Source organism: Perca fluviatilis, chromosome 15 (genome assembly GCF_010015445.1).
Source record: "Perca fluviatilis chromosome 15, GENO_Pfluv_1.0, whole genome shotgun sequence".
In the NCBI taxonomy this organism is placed as follows: domain Eukaryota; kingdom Metazoa; phylum Chordata; class Actinopteri; order Perciformes; family Percidae; genus Perca; species Perca fluviatilis.
Window position 1 is genome coordinate 21,501,187 of NC_053126.1, and position 23,235 is coordinate 21,524,421.

General features: G+C 40.9%; 2 protein-coding genes across 7 annotated transcripts; one reads left to right on the forward strand and one right to left on the reverse strand.

Annotated features, from left to right (window-relative positions):
* Window positions 1-12: 12 nt before the first annotated feature.
* On the reverse strand, window positions 13-12,215 carry strada (STE20 related adaptor alpha). Of its 3 annotated transcripts, XM_039824978.1 has the most exons (13): window positions 12,023-12,215; window positions 10,292-10,349; window positions 9,765-9,822; window positions 6,876-6,904; window positions 4,362-4,464; window positions 3,814-3,935; window positions 3,448-3,556; window positions 3,200-3,323; window positions 2,477-2,648; window positions 2,165-2,269; window positions 1,689-1,942; window positions 1,549-1,591; window positions 13-999 (listed from the first exon to the last, which is right to left on the reverse strand). In XM_039824978.1, the coding sequence occupies exons 2-13, from the start codon at window positions 10,301-10,303 to the stop codon at window positions 844-846; spliced, it is 1,287 nt and encodes a 428-aa protein (XP_039680912.1). In that variant the 5' UTR covers window positions 10,304-10,349; window positions 12,023-12,215; the 3' UTR covers window positions 13-843. The 3 variants fall into 3 exon arrangements, with proteins under 3 accessions (XP_039680912.1, XP_039680913.1, XP_039680914.1); XM_039824979.1 differs by lacking the exons at window positions 6,876-6,904; window positions 9,765-9,822 and having other exon boundaries at window positions 12,023-12,212; XM_039824980.1 differs by lacking the exons at window positions 6,876-6,904; window positions 12,023-12,215 and having other exon boundaries at window positions 10,292-10,355.
* Window positions 12,135-22,354, forward strand: ddx42 (DEAD (Asp-Glu-Ala-Asp) box helicase 42). 4 transcript variants are annotated; one of them, XM_039824971.1, is made up of 18 exons: window positions 12,135-12,248; window positions 13,874-14,092; window positions 14,219-14,369; window positions 14,476-14,537; window positions 14,958-14,994; window positions 15,361-15,513; window positions 15,612-15,716; window positions 15,929-16,048; window positions 17,000-17,176; window positions 17,292-17,420; window positions 17,532-17,631; window positions 17,714-17,761; window positions 17,866-17,963; window positions 19,192-19,468; window positions 19,658-19,884; window positions 19,970-20,080; window positions 20,544-20,663; window positions 21,062-21,718. In XM_039824971.1, the coding sequence occupies exons 2-18, from the start codon at window positions 13,881-13,883 to the stop codon at window positions 21,716-21,718; spliced, it is 2,784 nt and encodes a 927-aa protein (XP_039680905.1). In that variant the 5' UTR covers window positions 12,135-12,248; window positions 13,874-13,880. The 4 variants fall into 4 exon arrangements, with proteins under 4 accessions (XP_039680905.1, XP_039680906.1, XP_039680907.1 ...); XM_039824972.1 differs by lacking the exon at window positions 12,135-12,248 and adding an exon at window positions 13,573-13,709; XM_039824973.1 differs by lacking the exon at window positions 12,135-12,248 and having other exon boundaries at window positions 13,881-14,092; window positions 21,062-22,354.
* The last annotated feature ends 881 nt before the right edge of the window (window positions 22,355-23,235 follow it).

The window sequence follows — 23,235 nt, forward strand, 5'->3', positions numbered from 1 at the left end:
CAAATTAAAACATCAAAGTGAACAATGTTTATTGTTAAAAGTCAAGTTTGACATTTGCAACAATTTGCTTTGCCCTCACTTTCAAATGCACATGCAGACAAAACAAGCACCAATGTAACGTTCACTTCTGACATAAGTAACACACCCAGAGTAAGTTCAAGGAAATACACACTTCTATGCTCTGAAGGATAAACAAAACTGATGTTATGCTTAACCTCTGTGTGACAAAAGCGATGTGTAAAGCATGAGATGTAGTTTACACTAACAAGCAGAGAGAGGTAAGAAATGTGTATACATGCTGTTCATTTAGTTGACCCTTGGGACAAAGCCGAAACCTTCCATCTGGTCTAGAGAGGGGCTGAGTGAGCTGTGAGGATCGGTGTGCACCCTTACGGTGGTCTCACTGAGCAGATGGTTCAAACGAGGTGGAGTGTCCCCTCTGAATATTTAGTACCAACTTAAACATTTGAGGCTCCATCTACTTCCATAGATTGTCCTCTGAAACCTCAGCCACAGCACGAGGAAAAGAAGAATCCTGTTGAGTTTTGGCTCCAGATGAAGTTGTAATGTGTAAGTACATTCTGTGTGTGTGTGTGTGAGTGAGAGTGAGAGAGAGGTCAGTGCATTGCTGATGGCAAGAGTCTGTTTACATGTAGAGAACAAAAGTTTGTGAGGAATTAAAACCAGACAAGATGGCTACTGGCTTTTAAGAACAGCAACTCCTTTTAGTTTGAGATTTAAATTATTAACAAGGGGACCATTACAAAAACAAATCTCGTCCAGTATGCTCAGAAAGTGTTTCATCAGAATACCACGAGCGACTCCCCACCTAGTCCTCCACTGTCAGAAGTCCCAGTCGTCCACCTCCAGGTGGCTGAGACCTGACTCCAGACTGGCCAGTCCAGAGGGAGAGTCCTGCAGCTCGGAGATCTCCAAGCTGGTGATTGCTGACACAGGCCGCAACAGCTCAGGCAGCGCCTCCGAAGGTCGGCGTTTGATCTGAGAGGGGGAAGAAATAACATTTGGAGGACAATCTTTAAATATTACTTTTTTTAATGTCACCATAGAGTAAATGTACAATAAAAAAAACATCTCTCTCTGTACTATAACACCACTAAGTCCTGTTTCCACCAGAAGTGTAGTAAGTTACAGGAAAAGACATCCAAAGGAAATTGTATTGGTTTTTAACTGCTGAGCTAAAAAGATAAGTTTGTTGTACCAGAGGTAGTCTAGTTCACCGGCTGTACATTGCTGACATCCGGCACATGTCCCTCCCCTTCTTCTATCTATTTTGCAAGGGCACTGTCACTGCATCTCGGGCTTAGCGACCCCCAAGACGGTTGTGATTGGTTTAAATAAATACAAACATCCCAGAATAGATAAGTGGTGTAGCCAGACCATGCTCCAGTGCTGACACGACGCTGGAGATAAGTCTGGCAATGCAAGACTATACCAGAGGTAAAAGAAAAGTGCCACATAATAAAATAGTAGGAAAAGTAGTTGTTTTCATGAGTGATAATGTCAGGATTAACCTGGTATTTTACACACCTGTTTGAAGAAGGGATGGCCTATGAGAGTGGTGGCAGATGGTCTGAAAAGGAAAACAAAGGGAAAAGAGTTAGTGCCTTGAGCCGTTGATATTCTACAACATGTACTATATTTAAGCATGTAGGAAGAGATAGGCCAACCGCTTTTCTGGCTCTCGCTGTAGACACAGCTCGACAAAGGCGTGGAAGTGTGGGGAGAACGTCCGGTTGTAGGGGTGTCCCCCTGACGAGGAGGAGGGCTCTCCGTTGGAGTGGCGACCACCTCCAGCTCCTGGACACTCGCAGATCCCAGAGTCAGCCCCAGAGCGAGACGGTTTCATTGACAGCTCCTCTGGTGGGATAGTGGTAGTGTCCAGTAAACACGGCACCGTTCCATTTAGCTTCTCCAGCAGCATCTGTGGAAGTGAAGTGGATATGGAGGAGTTAGTTAACCTACCCTTTGATTTTAGGAAAACAACATACAGGCTTTCAATTTAAAAGATATAGCCCTTTCATCCCTGTAATTTTTTTAATACTGAAAAAGATTAATTTTACCACAGTTTGTCCCTAAATTTCTGGCTACAAACAGATATTGTGATGCAGAAGAACAGGTAGGGAGTTGCTAGGTCTTTTCTCACCTGTGTAGCTGGCATGTCTTTGAAGGGCACATGTCCATTGGCCAGTTCACAGGCTGTGATGCCGAGGCTGTAGATGTCTGACCGAGAGTCGTAGCCCTGCAGGTTCTGAGAAAGAAAACATTCACATTAAAAATTTAATTCACTATTTCGCTTCCACTTCATTTGACTTTTTCTGCTAAATGCATCATAGATAACTGATACTCTTGAACTTTGGCTGTAGAACAGCATTTCCAAAACTTGTGGACCAGAGGCAAAGACGGTATTATCACAGAATTATAAAATGCTTGATTGTGAAGGAATGAAGTGCTGTACCTGCTGCAGCACCTCAGGGCTGAGCCAGGGCAGCACCTTAACACTGTACTGGGGAAAGTCGTGGACAACTCTTGCCCTCTGGCCATGACGGATCAGACTGAAGATGCTCCGTAGACCTGACATGCAGACCTGTCCGTCAGCTGAGATCAACACATGGCTGGCCTTCACACTCCTACACATAACCAAAGACAGTTTAAGACACTGAATGTCATGTAGACTGGCATGTTGGTTTATCAATACTGTCAATATAATAAAACACAATGCATAGGTCCAGAAACCAGCACAAGAAAACAACAGATGTTGACTAATCTCCAACTATGACATAATATCTCCCCAACCGGTTAGTCATGCCAATAACCAAGTAATGCTACAATGTGCAGCTTTTTTTATTTAGATTCCTGATAACTGTTTGAATATGTTTGTTGCTTTTATTGTTTTAGGTCAAAGTTGATCTTATGCAACAGCTTCATGGTGTCAATCTATAAAACCCTCAAGACCTCCTCCACCCTCCCCTAAACCTATAAAAATCATTAGTTTGGCTTTCAGCGGCGTGTTTTAGTGTCCTATGATGTCATACATACTGTGTTACACAATTCCAGGAGAAACATTTAATATTCCTTGAACAGTTTCCAAACACTTTTGTTTAATTTTGATTTGGTGTAAAATTATACGTGATAGAAAAAGACATAAAAACCCCAAACCCAATGTGGAAGTGTATCTTACCGGTGCACATATCCCATGTGGTGGATGTATTCAAGAGCTTTGAGCATGCCCAGTAAAATGTATGCAATTGTCAGCTCAGTCATTCCATCAGCAAAATGTGTGCAGATCAGATCTCTGGCTGACCCTGAAAGCACCATCAAACACAGATAACCTTGAGTTGAAAGCTGTCCTCTATTAGTGCAGGCTATTTTGAAATGTTGTTTATTATGAATAATAAAATACAGTGACAGTTTAAGTGTATTTCTTACCATAAGCCATGAAGGGGGTGATGACCCACAGCTCATTCTCAGCTATGAAGACGCTCTTGTAGGGTAGAATACTGGAGTGGTGAAACAACTTTGATACATGTAGTTCGCCCTAGGAGGCAGAGAAAAGGAAACTGCTTCTTATTATGTCAAGACGACAGGCAGATGACTGTGAATCTAATTAGGCATAAGAGGGTGAGCAGTAAAGACAAGAAAAGTTAATGAGAACACCGACACAAGGGTTACATAAGTATTCCCAATGCAGCAGTGAGATGAAAGAAGGGGGATTTATTTATAACAGGAGAGAGACAAAGACTACGGGAGGAGCTGAGTCATGGCAGAGTGATGGGATCGAGTGCTGATGCAGACCTGCAGGTAGGTAACCATGTCATTAGTGCACGGCTCCAAGTCAATCCGTCGGATGGCTACGTGCTCCCCGGTGGGTTTGTATCGAGCCAGGTTCACTGTCATCAAGTCGTCCAAGCCCCGGCCTAAAACACAGACTTCATTTAATAAACTATTCATCTAATTGTTACTCAAGTATGCTCCAGTCGTCGGGGGACGAGTATTTATGTTGTAATGATGTTATCAACAACAACAAATGCATATCTTGGAAATAGTGCTGTTTAGCTACTGTTCAAAAACTATATTGTCAAAGTGAAAGAATAACATTTTTACCATTTAGATAACATTCACTAAAAAAAAACAAGATGTTTTGAAGCCGTTTTATTTTTTAATATAATGATGCAGTGCATTCATTTTATAAAATCAGTATGTCACAAGAGGCTGTACTTTCGCTAATACTACTATATTACTACTTCTAATACCTTTCTGCTAATAGAAAAACAGAATGAAACGTATGTGTCTTGAAATCATTACGCGCAGCCCAGTCCGGCTGTGTCTTAGCCTTTACATACCGATAACGGTGAGGAGCTCGTAGGAGCTGCTGTCAGGGAGGAAGCTGCCCATGGTGTCCCGACGTGGGAGGGGGGTCAGACTCTCCTGGCTGTCCTCATGGGCCTGAAGGTAGAGGGGAGGAAACAAGAGTGACTGAAGATGGGCTGTGATACATGACTTCACTAACTACAGTGCAGGACTGTGTTAAAAAACTTGTGAGCGACTACTGGAGGGTTGGCCATACACTACCGTTCAAAGGTTTATAATCTCCTGCCACAGAAGCTTGATTGTGTACAGTCCGATGTCTAGGAGGACTACTCTATACTTTTGAATAGTATTTGATGCGTTTAGGTTGTAGAAAGTCCTCTTTACAAATATGTTAGAAGGGTTAGTTTTGTACATGGAGAACAAAATGCTGTTCAATGATTCAACCAGACTGACAACTGAAAGAGCAGAAAGAGACAAAGATCCCTCTGAATAAGAATAAGAATAGAATAAATCAGCAGTCCTTTGTAAAAGAAACTAGAAGCTTAGCATCAAAATGTGTGCAGATTTAAGTAAACAGGTTCCTGTTTAGGTGGCAGGTGCACAGTAATGCAGACCAAGCTGGAATTAACAGGGAATGTGTTGCTTTAGTAAAACTGTTCTTCAGACTTCACAATCGAAATAGGTTAGTCTAGGGTTAGTACTATTGGAACAGGATCAAGGAATATCAGCTGAACATACTATGGACTAACAAATCCCAGTTTAAACCTCTTTAATCTAACCACGGACTAGACTGCAGAGGGCTCAAAGAAAAACACACTAACTCAATATTAAGAGTCAAATTGCACCGTTGTCGTTCAATAATGACCGAGGGTCACTTACGCTTTTCTGGACTGAAAAACAAATCCAAAATCCAAGTTCCAACAGTATTCGCCCCAGACATGTAGCACTGTTGGGACATTGACTAAATGGAAGTTTTAATCATCTAAAGCTATTTCAAATGTAAAAAATACATTTGCTGTCTTAATTATACTGTTTCTTTTTTATCTCTGTTAAAATATTATTTAAGGAAAGAAAACAGCTGATTCCAAACTTTTGAACGGTAGTGTAATAAGGTAGTGTGAGAACTGTTAAAAGATCACTAGAAGACAGGCGTGGAGGTGTGTCATCAAGGTGCGTTAGCGTGACCCCTGGCACTAGCCAAAGAAAAAAAATAATTGGAATTGGAAAACATTGGTAACACATACTGGCACTCAAACCATCATCATTAGTGAATACAAGTGTCTACTGTCGGTCTAGTAATTAAAAAATATTCCAATACCATAGATGCCCTCAATATAAAACTGTGTTGTTTTTATGGCGAATGACAGTTACGATTGATCAGTAATTGTGAAACGATATAGATATATATATATATATATTCTATAATAATAATAATAATAATAATAATAACAACAATACTATAAACAGAATAGCAAATAAAGAATCCCACTGTGTGGTCTACACATATGTAGCCTAAGCTGCCCTGTGTTAGTTGCATCACAAACACAATGTAGAGAAAAGTTAATATTCTTGGCAGTGAGGACTCCTGATTTCCATCAATTTTTGCCATTCAAATGATGGAAATGGACAGATTGCAGTAGCAAGCTGTGAAGGCAAATGAAGGCAAGCTGAATGAATATTTGGATTGTTTCCATGGTGACCAGAATGAAGACACACATTCAAAATCAGAATAGTGCACTTCCTCGAGCATAATAGTATCCTACGGACCGGAAGTGGCTTCAAGAACAAGATCAGACACAGAACTCTGAAAATACAGATAAAACCAAGAGTTGCTCCAGTTCTCTGGATGTGAAGCCAAACGATGCCTTTTGCCATACTTATACTACTATAATTTTACAGAGTTTACATAAAAACTGGCATGACGGCAAAGCCAAACATTCTGCAGTAGCCATCAGGTAAGGGAACATCTGTAAATGGTGATCTAATCACATAGGTTGCTGTACAAACTGCCATCTTGATCAGATTCAGAAGGGGTTGCCATGCATTGCTAAAGCTGAACACATGGAACCCCATCCATCTAGAGCCTGCAGGGACACACAGTGTCTTAAATCAAATTGTGACACAAGAAGTTCGCCATCAACTTAACAGACCGTCAGCACAGATAAGTGTCAAAACGCAAAACACTCACAACACAAAATTAGACTCTTAGTGAGGTGACACCAAAATCCAAAACAGTGCAGTTACCTGGAGTGCAGCATTTTAACAGCACACAGAGGACTCAGACAGGACTTTTTACATTAGACTTCATTATTCTCTTTCTATTCCACTGGTGAGTGAGGTGACCTTCTGAGCTATGAGCATGTACAGCGTGTGTCATGAACTAGACACCCATGCATACATACATGTGCAAAGCCTCAAGGGGGGGGAGGGGGGGGGGGGGGTTGTGGATTCCTCTACATCTAAATCTGTGTGCGCACATACACATGCATGCACGCCCATACACAAAGGGCAGATGGGGATGATGATGACAGGAGTACCACACTTACTTTCCTGTGAGAGAGTCCCTGAGCTTGCTCTGGGGTAGAAAAACCACATCAATGACATAAAGACATGTACAAACACAAAGAAGGAGAAGGAGCCGTGTTTAGAACAGCTCTTGAACTGGGAAGTGCGGCATCTGGCAGTGGGAGTTTGCCGCATGCTGCAGAATGTGATGGACAACCGGTGATGGTTTCCCTGCCACTTACAGGTTTTGTCTGAACCAACAGCTTTGTCTTAGGTGACCAGCCACCAAGTGACGCATTATTATCAAGTCAGATGGTTTTCATGATAACTTGTAGGATTATGATTAAACTGCAACTGCAAAAATTCTCACCCCAGTAAACTGCTTACATCGGCATAACAGACTTAATCATATAGTTTATTACCAAAGCAGATGAAAAAGAAAAACAATCCAGCTAAACCCTGCAGGTTCTTCCCAAATATTATGCAGCAATGACAATACAGCACAGCCATATGAGAAATTATACACTTCAAAAAGCATGCAACATTGAGTAATGATCTGCCAGCAAGAAAATAAGGCAAAGAATTAAAGCACCCCAGAACCTTTCCATAATACACAAAAGCTTTAATAATGTGCCACAAATTATACTAATTATTAATGAGGAGAAACATTACACTTAAACAGATAATCAAACCACTGATAAACAGCCACAAATGTGATGTATTTAAGCTTCAGGTTGATTGGAAAAGGTTTCATATCATATTTGCCCAAACTAATTCCTAGACACTTAACCCCCAATCCCTCCAGAGAAGCACTTCTGGAGCCAAGCCAAAGGTGAAAAACGAATTAAAGCAGTAAGTATCCCAGTCTGAATAGTTGTGGCAGTCACGGGCTCAGGTAGACTGGGTAAACCCAGCCCGATCTGCCGGGCCCTGCAGCTCAGGCTGGAAACCTGTACGTTTATCTATCCTGCTTCCGTTACAATTTTGCGGGGACCAATCACAAACTGGCTTATCCACCTGGTGCGCTATTGGCAGGTTTAACACGATGACGATAGAGAAGCGACCAAGCAGCTTTTTATTTACATTCAACATGGCGGCCAACGAAGCGCAGCAACCCGATGATGCCGCTGTTGCTGCTACGTCACCCGGATCGTTGGTCTGATTGGTTGAAGGACTATCCAATTTCGTACAGAGTCATTTGAACTATGCCCGTTGATCATGCCTCTTGTGCAGTAGAAAATACAGAGCAGACTCCCCAGACTAATGTTCAATCTTAAAAGATTGAGCTTGGGGTGCCCAGATAGCTCAGTTGGTAGAGCGGGCGCCCATATATAGAGGTTTACTCCTCAATGCAGCGGGCACAGGTTCGACTCCGACCTACGGCCCTTTGCTGCATGTCATTCCCCCTCTCTCTCCCCTTTCGTATCTTCATCTGTCCTGTCAAAAAATAATGGCCGAAAATGCCCAAAAAATAATCTTAAAAAGCTTGAGCTGGATCTGGTGATAGCCAGACTAGGGTTCAGGTACAATGTCAACCATTTTCGGTTTGTTTTTCTAAAACTGTGTGAACCGAAGTGTAGCTATGGTGGTCTAAGGATCCACCCCACAATGAAACATTTGACAAAATGTGTCAGCAGGAAGATCTATGGCCTGCTCATCATTGGAGTGTCTTTGGGAGGGTTTCATACAGAGTTTAGATTTTGTCGCCGTCGGGCAGAAACCTCGACTCTCCATATTTTGTCATAAATCAATGCTATTAGTCACCTTTTACATTGGTCTGTGGGTTTTACAAATATTTAAACAGTGACAAAGCGATTTCATCTGAGGTAAATAGCTCCACAAAAGTTTTTTCAAATTAGCCTTTTTTTTCATTCCCCACAAAGCAACCGTTTTAGACATACAAGGTTATTGCCTGACAGGGACAATGTGTAGATTTGTTGTGAGTGGTCTAGAGCCCTGGTACACAACATAGTACTACACATTATAGGGCAAAACTAAGCCCAAACACATTTATTAACCATTGTCGATATTACATATACTCACTCATGTTTTCTATTGTGACAAAAATATTACGCACACACTGTCGGAACAAAAATGAAACGCTACCGGTCGTAAAATGAGTATGTGACAGTCTTCGCCTCTAACAACCCGCTTGTCTGATACTCTAGTTAAAACAAAGGTGTCCTGCTGCTGCTGCACAGAGTTCAGCATATCAAACTCTTTTAGGCCGGTTATTGTGCATCGTGCAGCAGCTGATAACACTATAGAGGTTTATTGTACCACCAATTACATGTAACTGTTGATTCAGATTCTTCTCCCCCTGGATTGCCATTATTCTGCCCTTCATGATACCATGTAGGAGATACACCAGCCCACGCAAAAACATGTATATCTTATTCGTAATTACCACTGATGTATAAGTTTTCACAGTTATCAGCTCATATTTATAGTAATTTCATTATAGCACCACACTGAGTTCTATACTTTGTTGTATCTTTATCTGAAGAGCAAAACGTTCTGACTAAATTCAGACGTTATTTCTCAATAAAGCGAATGTGGTTAAAGACATGAGTTACCACAAGAGGTAACTTCAGAATGAATTAGGAATAATGGCAAATTAAAAATATTTGACAGCCAAAAACAAGTAGGCAGCCTTTTTACACGTGAGATAAACACATTCACAAGAAGTATTAAATAAAATGGCCGTTTTCTCATAAATTATTGTAGCAAACAGCAACAATAAGGCAGTAACACTTAAGACAGGTAACAAATGAGGAATGATGAATTCTAGGAGGACATCTGAGAAGCAGAGCAAAGCTTCAACTAGAGCAGAATGTTGTTTTCTGTTTGTGCTCATGAAGGGCCTAGTGTGTAAGCAGAGGTTTGGGAATGTGGAAACATTTAGTTTCTCAGTATGCATTGGACCTCACCTCCAAATAACTCCAAATCCCGCAGGCTCTCCACACTCAGTTTCTCAGTTACCCAACGCTGACAGACACAGAGGGTTAATACCAGACAAGGAGAGAAGAGAGAAAATGCAAGCAAGAATAAAGAAATGTTCCACAGAAACATAAACATATTTAAAAGATGATTCATGTTGACTTCCAAATTTGCAGCTGTAAAAGTTTTCTGTCTCTTTTATTAAAGAGACTATCACAGAAAGCTCAATTAAATAAAAAAATTAAAAAGCTTAGCAATACTTTCTTGTCTGAAGAGAAGATAACTGTACGTTATTGTCTCGTCATGATAACAATAGTGTCTGGCTGTTTGCAATGAAAACTGTCATACAATGACATGGTAATTATATTGTAAATATCAGATTTCCCTTATAGGGATTAAATATTAAATATTGATTAAAAACATACAAGTAGTGCAGATTTAAATCCTAGTTCTAGGATTAAATTGAATCCCTAAATTGGCCTATGTCTAAAATAGGAGGTACTTGGCAAACACTTACAAGAAAAGACATGGATCCTCTTGAGTGTGTTACACGTGAAAACACGTCCAGGGAATACCTGTGAAGACAAGTAAAAAAAACTGGGAAGTAGAAGATGTCTTCATTTGGTCTACTCCTGCTGGGGACAAAAGTCACTTGTGGTTGGTCTATCATATTAATTATTTTATTTTATCTGATTTGATTTCACTTTAATATCAGAATCTTTAATAAATGCATCCCAAGGCGTACACTGTTTCACATACTTAACAAAACACAACATTAAACCAAACAATAAAACAAATACTACAAACATACAGGTACAGTATATTACATCAGACATTATGATAAGTAGCTGCAGTGTAATCATTCACAATCACATTCAATGCCTACTCGATACAGATACATTGAGGCCTACTCAGGACCTAAATTCTGATACAACAGTAACAAAAGAGTTCCGCAGTCTGTTTAGTCGAGCCTGTGGTACTGTAAATCTTCTGTTTAATGGCAAAAGCTGATATTCTTTAAATAAAATATGACAGGGTTATGAAGTAGGCTAATATTACGAGCCAGAGACAGGGGTCTTTTATTATACACAGTTTGAAAACTTGACTTAATCGTTTGAGGCACAAATACATAGCAGTTTAGCCAGTTTAGCTTTGAGCTGAACAGACACAACTGAACCATGCACTGATTACATTCTGCATAACATTCCTTATTATAGACAGGAAAAACCATAACAGAATCAGTGTGTTTGCTCCAAATGACCTGTCTCCTAAGAAAATAGTATTAGTATAAATGTAAATGTATGAAGGATACCTGGGGTGCTCCTGATTCAGTAACAGTGGAAGTTGGAATATATCTGATAAACTTTCATCCTATGGGGCAGACCCCCCCACCCCCATATCTCTCCATACATTAATGCATGTGTATAGGTCCTGTTTGTGCATGTGTGTATTCTGTGTGTGTGTGTGTGTGTGTGTGTGTGTGTGTGTGTGTGTGTGTGTGTGTGTGTGTGTGTGTGTATATATATATAACAGAGTGAACAATTGAGTTCCCCTTCAAGGTATTAATAAAGTATACCTACCTCCCTCCCTTCTTTAACTATATGTACTCTATTTGTAAGAAATAAATGGTAACACTGAATCAGGTGAGATTTAACCTTTAGTTGAATCCTCTTTGTCAATGAGAGTGATTATCATTACTACACTTTAGAATTCTATCATAGAATAAATATGTCCTGACAAACAGCACACATCTGTAGAACATAAATATTTTAAAATGTAAGTGATACTTAGTGAAATTACTTGCCTTTTAGCACATAAGCAAACATGTTAACTTGTCATGCCTAATGCATGTTATGCATATACGTTATTAGAGTGATTATTAAACCTTATATAGTAAAGCAAAATCCACCAGCCAGATGATCTCTCAGTAGTTAGTGCTGGCTTTGAGTGATTATATCGTTATGCTTATGTGGGGCTGAAACCAATCAACATTCACGCTTGAAAAATAGTGGCTAAAATGCAAACACAGAGATGCTGACTTCCAACGATAGCAAGCGAAGTAATCTGAACAGACCAAGCAAAAACAAATCACTAATATCAAAATCCTCACAAGTAGAGCTCAGTTCTTGTAAATGGCTTGCTAATAAAATGCGCAGGGCTAGCAATAGTAGATTACCGTTAGCTAAAGAGCTACCTTGACTTATTTTAGCAACAAGAAATGCATTGTTTTATTGACTTAATAACTTACCTATATAATGTTTAGAACAGCAATGCCTGGCTGGAGTGCTATTGTATTTTATGATAACTTATTCAGCTAGCCATCCTCTCCAGCGAGATGTTTTTGGCAGTTCTCCACTACGCTTTGGTTGATCGTCGTCGTACTCCAACAACCACAGGCACTTTGCGCACACAGATGACGTAGACACCGCTTGATCTACTGAAAACACTGGAGCGTTTACTGGCATCAGAAAAAGGTAAATAAGCCCTGTTAACCACTGTTAACAAAATAATTGATACATTCAGTCAACGAATAATGTTATCGTATATCGGTTGTCAAATGCAGCCCAACTACACGAAATTCACGGTGTTGACCCTAGCCTCGCACACCCGTACTATATGGCACACCCCCATCACGGCCTAGCTCATTTTGCGGCCTTGAGCTAATGCTAACGTTATGTGTAGATCATCGTGGCTAATGTTGTCGTGTTATCAAGTTACTCTAAATCTAATAAACCGCCCTTAGCCAGCAAGTAAATCACAATGTTGTATTGCTTTGTACCACCGTGTTAAGCTAATGGCTAATTAGCTTTATGTTAACGCGGTTACGTCAGTTTCTAAGCCTGATAACGTTGTCTCATGCTGCAAAGTACAACCTAAATTATGCCTGATTAATGTAATGTAATATTGCTTTTTAGAAAACATGCGTTTATCCATGGACGTGAGTGGAAATGTCTTCTCACATCTAGCTACGTAGATATGACTTGTAGCTATGCACACACTGTGTTGTTAAGCTAATGCTGCGCTAACGTTGCTACGTTGGAGGTAACAAAACGTATTCAAAGGGTTTTTCTGTGAGGTTGCTAGTTAAGTCGTTTTTTTTGGTTAGTTGCAATTCACATCAACTAACAAAGTGAATGACAGTCAGGGCTAATCATTTACTACTTGGCCTTTTGGCTAATAATGATAAACAAATGTGAAAACTTTAGTAATTTGAGGTGATACAGAAAACCATAGGCAACATTAAGGATTCATGTGTCACCTACCCACCATATACTCAAGTCTGCTGTTGCTCAGTCGATAACGTGCACAAGATGAAAACTTCAGGAGAGGTTAGGAAAGTGTATATCCTATAACACATTAAGAAATTGCAAGTGTACACGTTTTTTGCTAATTAAGATGTAAGGTAAATGTCCTTTAGGCAGTGTAGGGCACCGTGTATTGTGTGTTCAGTTGGGGGGAAAACCACTGCAGGGCCTTGCAGTCCTGTTCGGTGCTGTTTCCGTACCAGGCAGCGATGTTCCCCTGAGATGAAACCGTCTCTGCCTTGCCTTCCTCACCACTGAGTCATTACTGTATGCAGTGCCCAGGTCAGACTCTCTGGTACTTGAAGCTGTCCACCCTCTCCACCAAGGACCTGTTGATATTAAGGGGGGAGAAGTTCCTTCCCTGCTTCTTCCCAAAGTCCATTATCATCTCTTTAGTCTTGCTGACATTAAGGAGTAGGTTGTTGTCCTGACACCAGCAGGTCAGGCTCTCTACTTCTTTCAGGTAGGCCTGATCATTGTTGTCTGTGATCAGGACCACCACAACTGTGTTGTCAGCAAACTTGATGATGGTGTTGGAGTCGAAAGTGGCTACACAGTCGTGTGTGTACAGGGAGTACAGCAGTGGACTCAAAACACATCCCTGGGGGGCTCCGGACTGTTGACTAAATGGCAAGCTGACAAGAGTTTTCCATGATTCAGACAAGTGCTAAGTCATGTTTAATTGGTAATACCTTCAATAAAGAACCAAGCCAAGAACAAATGAATGCAATGAGATTTGGTGTAATAACAGAGATACCTTAAAGGCTTGTTCCCCCCCCCCTATGTTTTCACAGCACAGCCATGAACTGGAACAAAGGTGGTCCGGGTGTGAAGCGAGGGTTTGGGTTTGGAGGTTTTTCCCTTGCAGGGCGAAAAGAAGAACCCAGCCTTCCTCAGAAATCTCACACAACATTTGGAGGACCTCCAGGATCAAGTGGATATGGGAGGGGCCAGCAGCTCCCATCGTTCTACAAAATAGGGACAAAAAGAGCTAATTTTGATGAGGAAAATGCGTGAGCATTACATCTTTCACATACATACACACTTCTACATATGTTCAGTTCAACCCCATATCAGTATATAAAGTGATTTGTTGTGTTAAATATTTAGAAAACTGCATCTTTGTCATTTTCAACAAGGTATTTTGAAGATGATGAGGAGGAATCCAGCAGCAATGTGGATCTGCCGTACATCCCAGCTGAGAACTCACCCACACGGCAGCAGATGCAGTCTGGTGGGGGGTCAGACAGTGAAGATGACCCACTGGATGCCTTCATGGCAGAGGTTGAGGTGAGAAGAGAATTACAGTTCGGCAGATAAGAGGCTAACTAGAATATGCTTACAAATGCTTAATCTGTGGTTTGCTCTAACAATCTTGTTTTGTTTTCTCCTCCAGGACCAAGCAGCTAAAGACATGAGGAAACTGGAGGAAAAGGAAAAGGAGAAAAAGTCAGCCAAGTAAGATTCGAATGTGCTAAGATGTTTTCATTTGTTTGATTTTTAGTCACTTCTGAGGTCCTTATGTATGTGCTTAAATTTAAATTTGACCATAAGGGGAAAGAAAAGGATTGCCCACATGAATTATTATTTTGTGAGCGAAATTATAAGCCCACTAATTTGAGATGATAATAATAATGTTAATTTGTATACTCCTGTACTATTCATTGTCTTAACTACCAGTAGCAATGTGGCAAATGTAGACATATCTTAAGTTTCTTCTATTTCTGGCACAAAGCATGGCACATCCAGCAATGTTTTTGCTGGCTTAATAGATATCATCAGGTAAGCACGGACCTTAGTCATAATGGGATGTGGGCTGTCTTGGGTGTATGAACGAGCCGCAGGGAAGTTTTTTTTTTTCTCCGCTTGTCATTTCAGGGGTATTCGTGATGACATTGAAGAAGAAGATGAACAAGTGAGTGAGCCCTCCAAAGTTCTTCATCCACTACATCGTTGATCAGAGGTCTTCAGACCAAACATTCTCTAAATCTACCTTCTCTATGTTATAAAGCCCCCCTGCCTTCCCATCTATTTGACCATGCAGGTTGCATTTAGGATTATTGTGATGGAGTTGGTTTTTACTTGTGTAGAATATTATTGTTGTTTAGAAAGTGTTTAAATGCATGTTTATGTAAGGAAATGTCATATGATGATATCAGATTGTGAATAGTAAGCTGTCCTTCTGTTGAGCTGAATGTCTCCTGTCAGTTACTGGTGCCTGGACGCTGTGGTAAGCAGCACGCCGGCTCAATTTTACCTTGAAATGCTGTGCTCTCTGCAGGAAGCCTACTTTCGCTACATGGCAGAGAATCCCACAGCCGGGCTGACCCTGGAGGAAGAGGATGAAAACATTGACTATGACAGTGATGGTAACCCAATCGCCTCGACTACCAAGAAAATAATCTTGCCGCTTCCTCCCATTGACCACTCCGAGGTACAGTTGACACTACTGATTGAGCACAGACAGTTTTAGTTGTCTCAACAATGGATCACCATTTTATGTCTTTAACATGTGTCATGTTTTTCCTATAGATTGATTACCCACCCTTTGAGAAAAACTTCTACAATGAGCATGAAGAGGTCAGCAACCTGACTGGTACCCAAGTGTTAGAGTTAAGGCACAAATTGAACCTAAGGGTAAGTCCGGGATTTATGCACACAAGTATATAAATGTTATATGGCTGAAATGATACACATGTCATAGTAATTATTACTTTGATTTAGTTATTTTAGTCAAACTTTTAGCAACACTTATTGCTCTTTGGAGAGCCTTCCTCATGTGTAAACTGTCATCATCGTAGTTGTTTTGAATGTCTTTCAATTTGTTCTTTTTTTTTTGTCTCTTTCAGGTATCTGGTGCTGCCCCTCCAAAACCTTGCACTAGCTTTGCCCACTTCAACTTTGATGAGCAACTAATGCACCAAATCCGCAAGTCTGAGTACACTCAGCCCACACCAATTCAGTGCCAGGTAATGCTGCATGTTTATCTTGAAGGGATACTTTGCCAATATTCAACCAACTTTGTACCATAATAATATTGATAGTATGTGTAAATGAACTATGTTTAACTTCCCTCCATTTTACCAGTACCCAGATCTCCCTACTCACAGGCCAGCAGAAAAATGCCAAATGACGCTGCTGCTCAAACTATGGAATGTACTTCTGCATGCAGATACAAAGATTATAGAAGCGGATTGAGAGAGACAGCTGCCCTTCTCTCTCGTTCTCAAACTCAGACCAAACTCAGATTAAACACTAAAAGTAGACAGTGCTGATCAAATATAAACCCAAAATTCTGTTACTGTATTGAATATTTCTTGCCTAAAATGTTTTCAGAAACATATTTCAGTGCATTGTTTAGCTGAAATATGAGAGTTTGGGAACAGAAAGTGGGCTCCTTACTGTTTCCTGTATTGAGAAAACCGAGGCAAAAAACCCAGATGAAATGGTAAAACTAGGCCGCTCTAATCAAATATCAACCAATTATCTGTTAATGTATTGCCTATGTCTCGCCTGAAATGTTTTCAGAAACATATTTTAGCTTACCCTTTAACTGTAAGACATGGTTGCTTGTAACCAGCCCACCGCCCTATTGATTCAGTGACGTGCTTGTCACCCACTAGTGGGTGCGTTGATTGGTCTGGTGCTGCGCTGTGCATTCTGGTAGTTGTATGTTTTCTACTTTTTTGAGTGATAGGGAATACCACAGCCCCTTTTCTCTGATATTTCTAGCCATGCAGCACCAATTTTAAAAAAAATGTTTGCGCCATTCTACTGCATAGACAGCCCAGGTTACTGAAAAGACCCTCTTTCCGTCGGTACAATACTTGTTTAATGTTGCAACATAGTTTAATGTCAAATGTTTTTTTTATGATTTCATAATGAATCTTTGTTGTTTTTGTTCTCAATCTGGGTTTTAGGGTGTGCCCATAGCTCTGTCTGGACGTGACATGATTGGTATTGCAAAAACTGGCAGTGGCAAAACTGCAGCTTTTATCTGGCCCATGCTGGTTCACATCATGGACCAAAAGGAACTGGAGGCAGGAGAAGGGCCCATCGCCATCATTGTGTGTCCCACCAGAGAGCTTTGTCAGCAGGTGAGAAATGGGAAGGGACTGAGTCAGTCTTTGTGAACGTATAGAGGATATTTGCTGTAGTGTTAAATAAACATTGTTAAGCGAGTTGTTCCACTGATGTGTGTCACATTGCCAGATCCATGCAGAATGTAAGCGTTTTGGGAAAGCCTACTCTTTGCGTTCTGTGGCGGTTTATGGAGGAGGCAGCATGTGGGAGCAGGCCAAAGCTCTGCAGGAGGGAGCTGAGATTGTGGTGTGCACTCCGGTAAGAGAAGAGACAACCAGCTTTTGTCTTTAACCCACCTTCTAAGAAGAAAATTCACACTCCACTGCTGCAACGAATGAGAGATTTACTGTTTTCTGTGTGTTTTCACAGGGTCGTCTGATTGACCACGTTAAAAAGAAGGCCACGTCCCTGCAGCGAGTGTCATACCTGGTGTTTGATGAGGCAGATCGCATGTTTGATATGGGCTTTGGTGGGTTGGCATTATCAGTGCTGTATAAGAGATGTTTAAACCTGTTTTGTGCACTGCAGCTTATTTCTCTTTTCCCTTTCAGAATATCAGGTTAGATCTGTTGCTAGCCATGTCCGCCCAGACAGACAGAGTAAGTGGGTTTCCTTAAGTATTAGGTGTTTCATTGTCATAGATAGCAAGGCTTCAGAGGGTTTTTTTTTTTTTGTATAATTCTCAATATGATTTCCTTCTCAGCCCTTCTGTTTAGCGCTACTTTCCGAAAGAAGATAGAGAGACTGGCCAGAGACATCTTGGTAGATCCTATTCGTGTGGTGCAGGGAGACATCGGAGAGGTATGCAGCATCATACATATCTGCAAACAAACTTTTTAAAGATGTAGCTACACAAAGAGATAAATTATTCCTTGTTCACTGTGCCTCAAATTCTCAAAACACAAATTCAAGGCTACAAAATGAAAACACAGTTACAATACTCTTAATTAAAAAAATATATATATTTTAAACTTATTTTAACCTTAAAGATCCAGTGTGTAACGTGTTTAGTTGTTCATTATCAAAATCTGTGTTGCCTGTTCACAAACTTGTCCTTTTTCATGAATATTTACCACCACCATCAATTCCAAGTATTTTAGGGCTGCTCCCTTTTAGTCGATTAGTCGACTAATCGGTCGTTTTGGTCTTAGTCAACTTAGATTTCTTTAGTCGATTAGTCATGTTTTATGCTTTTTTCATGCTGAATGACTTATTTCCAAAAAACGTATGAGCACATCTCTGGTAAACACAAGAATTAAAGTGGTGCTTTTGCATGACTTTTTGCGGAGAAACTCAGATTTACAGATCTGTCGATTAAATTAACTAATCGATTAGTCGATACAATTGAATGAGTGTTAGTCGACTAAGAATTTCTTCAATCAAGCACAGCCCTAAAGTATTCCTTTTGACTTGAAATTTAACATTTGCATTCGCATGGACTGGGGTAGACACTCCATATTCATGCGCCATCTTGAAATACGTTAGCCGGTAAGGGACATACAGAACATACTGCTCCGCCTTTCGCGTTTTCGCTGTCACATGATAAACTCACAGGTTCTGCTAATGCTGCTAATGGGTATCATAGCTTCCCGTCCCCGACAAGTTTGAAGAAGGAAACATGGAGGACCGCACATATTCAAAATCCAAAGTTCAGGAACAGGAGTCTTCTTCACCCAGAAAAAGAAAAGGGATATTGAAAAGAGCAAGAGCTTTTTGAAGCGTGAAGGCTTCCGTAGCTGTAGTACGTACATTGAACTGCGTGGTGCTAGAGAATTGATTGCGATATATGATCTCAACGCTAGATGGGAGAAATTCCTACACATTGGACCTTTTTAAGTGTGACTTGAAAAAGTTAGTCACTGTTTGAAAGGCACAGATAATTTTGTCCTGGTAAAATATTGATGTAGCAAAAGTTTTATGTTTTTAGGTGTACAGTATTTCCACTTTCATTAAAATATAATACAATTTCGGTAAAGACACTCTTTAACACGCAGATTCCATGTTTTAATTACCTTACTTCTCTGACTAGGCCAATGAGGATGTCACCCAAATGGTGGAGATGCTGCCCAGCTCGACAGATAAATGGGGCTGGCTGACTCGGCGGCTGGTCGAGTTCACCTCCTCTGGCTCAGTTCTTATCTTCGTTACCAAGAAGGCAAACTGTGAGGAACTGGCTACTAATCTGACCCAGGAGGGCTACAGCCTGGGCCTTCTACACGGAGACATGGACCAGAGTGAGAGGAACAAGGTCATCAGCGACTTCAAGAAACAGAATTTGCCTGTTCTGGTGGCCACTGATGTAGCTGGTGAGTACAAGAGGAGGTGGTGAGGGAAATGGGAGAAGTTTTCTGCCTCCCATTTCTTTCCCTCCTTGTCGCTTTCCATTTCGAACACTTGCTCAGTGAAGTGACAGTTCAGACTATTGTATATCGAGAGCCGAGTATCAAAACTATAGTATCAACACTTTTCTGCTTCCCGTTTCCATTCCTCTGCAGCTCGTGGTCTGGACATCCCATCCATTCGTACAGTGGTGAACTACGACGTGGCACGAGACATCGACACGCACACACACAGGATTGGTCGAACTGGTCGCGCTGGAGAGAAGGGTGTCGCTTACACTCTCCTCACCAACAAAGACACCACATTCGCTGGTGACCTCGTGAGAAATCTAGAGGGAGCTAATCAAGCCGTTTCCAAAGAACTGATGGATTTAGCCATGCAGGTAAGATAAATATGTCAAAGAATAAAAAAAGCTGTAAAGTAAATTGAATATTTTCAATTTCGTTTTCTTTACATTTATTTCCCAGAATCCCTGGTTCAGGAAGTCCCGATTCAAGGGTGGTAAAGGAAAAAAGATGAATATTGGTGGAGGTGGTCTTGGTTACAGAGAGAGACCAGGCCTGGGGGCTGAAAGTTCTGTGAGTAACTAATTACCACACTGTGCTTTTTTGCTGCACTAATATATGTTGTAGTCTTCAACAGTGATCACTACAGAACTATTAAAGCCTTAATTTCTGTTAATACTTTTGTGATTGCTACAGTTAGATTAATTTTGATGTATTAAAGTATTGGCCAGAAGTCTTACAATAGCCAATCTTGTCTGACTTCATGTTTGAAAATATTATTATGCATCATATTTTGTAAGCAGATCATATGTTTTGTGTGCATAGTAGTCACTGTAGCTGTTAAATAAATGTCGTGTAGAAATTGTACAATATTTTTCTCTGAATTGCAGATATATTCATAGTAATATCTGTAAATGTTGACCCTCTGACAGCATTAAATGTTCTATGATGGTTTAGATAATTCTTTTAGATTGAGTTTCGTGGTGATACTTGGAGAAAATTAAAAGGGATGTGAGTAACTATGTTGTTTTTGCAGGAACGCAGCAGCAGCAGCAGCAGCAGCTTGTTGTCTTCCACTAGTAGCTTTGAAGGTTACAGCAAACCACCCACTGGGGCTATGGGAGATCGCATGTCTGCGATGAAACAAGCCTTCCAGGTAGAACTCTCTCCTGTCTGTTGTTCTGCCTTCAATTCATTCATTTTAACATATTACTAAAAAAACGATTGTATTGTTACTTGTATTATGAGGGAGAGAGTTGTGTTGTGCCAGTCAGTCACTCCTAGCACACAGTCTTGAAATTTTCAAACGGCGTAAGCAGCAGAGTGACTTTTCAGAAGCAGAAATCTCAGCACCTGGCCAAGAAATATATAATATATAAATCAGCATACTACTATTATCATCCTGCAAATATATTTTGGTCGTGATGCAGGGTAATTCCTTATTTTTTTTTACAGTCTATGTGCAATCCTTATTTTAAAGTTTCAAAGTAAGGATTTCTTGTTTTGCCTCCCAGGCAGCTAATCTTGTCCTCTCTCTGTCTCTTTTTCTTCTAGGCTCAGTATAAAAGCCACTTTGTGGCTGCGTCCAGCGGCCCTCCAAAGCTCACCACCAAGTCTAATAGCTCGTCGTGCTGGACCAGTGCCGGCAGCCTGAGCTCTGTGCCGACTGAGTCCCCCAACAGTTCAGAAAGGTCCCAGAGCGCCGCCTTATCCATGTCTGGCTTCACCAGCGCTGGCTCCCTGAGCTCCGTGCCCACCAGTCAAACCAGTTCACAGCCGAGCTACCCTCCGCCTGCACCTCCCCCACAGAGAGACATCCCACGAGACAGACACGGGGAGGACCGAGGGCGCCACGATAGTTACCACCGCCACAGCGACAGGAGCGATCGACACAGTGGAGAGGATCGCTATGGAGACCGGGATCGCCATGGAGACGGAGACCAGGATCGGCATGGAGACGGAGACCGGGATCGCTATGGCGACAGAGATCGTGACCGCCACGGGGACCGGGACCGCTACAGCAGCAGCAGCAGCAGCAGCAGCCGCCACAGCGATAGTCGCAACGGCGATGCAAGCAAGAGGGACAGAGATGACCGGAGGAGTGAGAGGGATGGGGGCGACAGGGGGAATGGGGAGGGCAGGGACAGAGGAGATGATAGCTTTGCTGTCCCTGAACCACCAAAGCGTAGAAAGAGCAGGTGGGACAACTGAAGAAAAAAAAATAAACACCTCAATAGAATAATATGTGCAACCAACTGCTCGATGATGAGCTTGTCTGTTGTGTAGGCAGATAGCAGGGCATATCAGAGGCGGACAAAAGCACAGGACTGTAGGGGGAATTTTGTGGACTTATTTCAAATAATAGTGTACTGACGCTTCTGTCAGGTTGGTTAGGACCTCATGATTTGGTCAGAGCTCAACAGAGTGTGTCAGACAGATAAACACAAACGGCTCAGAGACAGTCACTGTACATATAGGACATGTTGGTTTTTGCTTTGTTTCCCATCACTGAGCTCCTAACATTCTTTTGTGCTTGCAAACCTGAAGCTTTATTTTTGCCAAGTGTGTTTGTGTGTTTGCATTTTGTTAATCTACAAAGCTAACTCTTGTAACTGTTTTATTTTTGAAAGCTCTCTGTGATGATTCACAGTCACACACATACACGTTTAAACTATGTATAGCTCTTTTTGTGTCTTGTATTCAAGTTCTAGTGAAGTGCCTTTCTTTGGCATTTAGTCTGTCTATGCTTTTGAAATGTTTTTCAAGAAGATGCATTTGTTTGTATGAGAGGAAGTGTTCAAACATGGAAAATGTGAAGTTTTGATTAAAAGACTCCTTTGGCATCTACTTTTGTATCTGCTTGCTATGACAGTTAAACTGTCACTCTTTTGTGACCGAAAACCACTGCACTGCTTGAATTGGTTATTTTGTGCAGTTTTATCAATTTTATATTGTTTTATTTTGTCCTATAATGTTTCATTCATGGGGCAGACAGCATAATCAAAATTAGCACCAGCCTAATGCTGGTTAAATATGTAAGTGGCTGGTAGATTTGCTTCACTCACCAGCCCAAAAAACCAATGGTAATCTATTGAGTTGCAGGTAAAATTTGAACATTCACTAGCTATTTGGCTGGTAGATGAAAAATGTTTAACCCTCGAGGTGTGAGGCACAGTTCACCGTGAAAAAATAGATGTCATAAGACTTGTTGCATTAAAAGTATTTTGTTGGAGAGTAAGTTATAATATTGCCATAAAATACTATGTACGTATTCAGTTTTTAGTGCAGATTTGTAAAGAAATGTATTTATTTTTAAAGTATTTACCGGTAGCACTAGCATGCTATCATATTTCTCCAAATGACACCGGAAGCTACCGCTTTAGCAAGTTAAACTGATCGTTAGATCAGAAAATTGTAGAGTTAATAGCATAGCTAATATTATTATTGCACAATGATAATAAGTTGTAAATATTGACTTAAATAACTGTTATACAACACAGTTAATGCTAAAAAAAGCATTACAGTTCCTCACTGTGACCACTAGGAGACAGTGAACACCCATGATTCGAAATGCACTTGAATCAACCCTTTAACTCCCCAGGCTGTTGTTTTTGTCTGATGACAAAGGGAATGTTATCAACACTGAGAACACTAATAATGTTGAGTTGTAGTCTTTGACAATGATCACTACAGAACTATTAAAACCATCATTCCTATTAATACGTTTC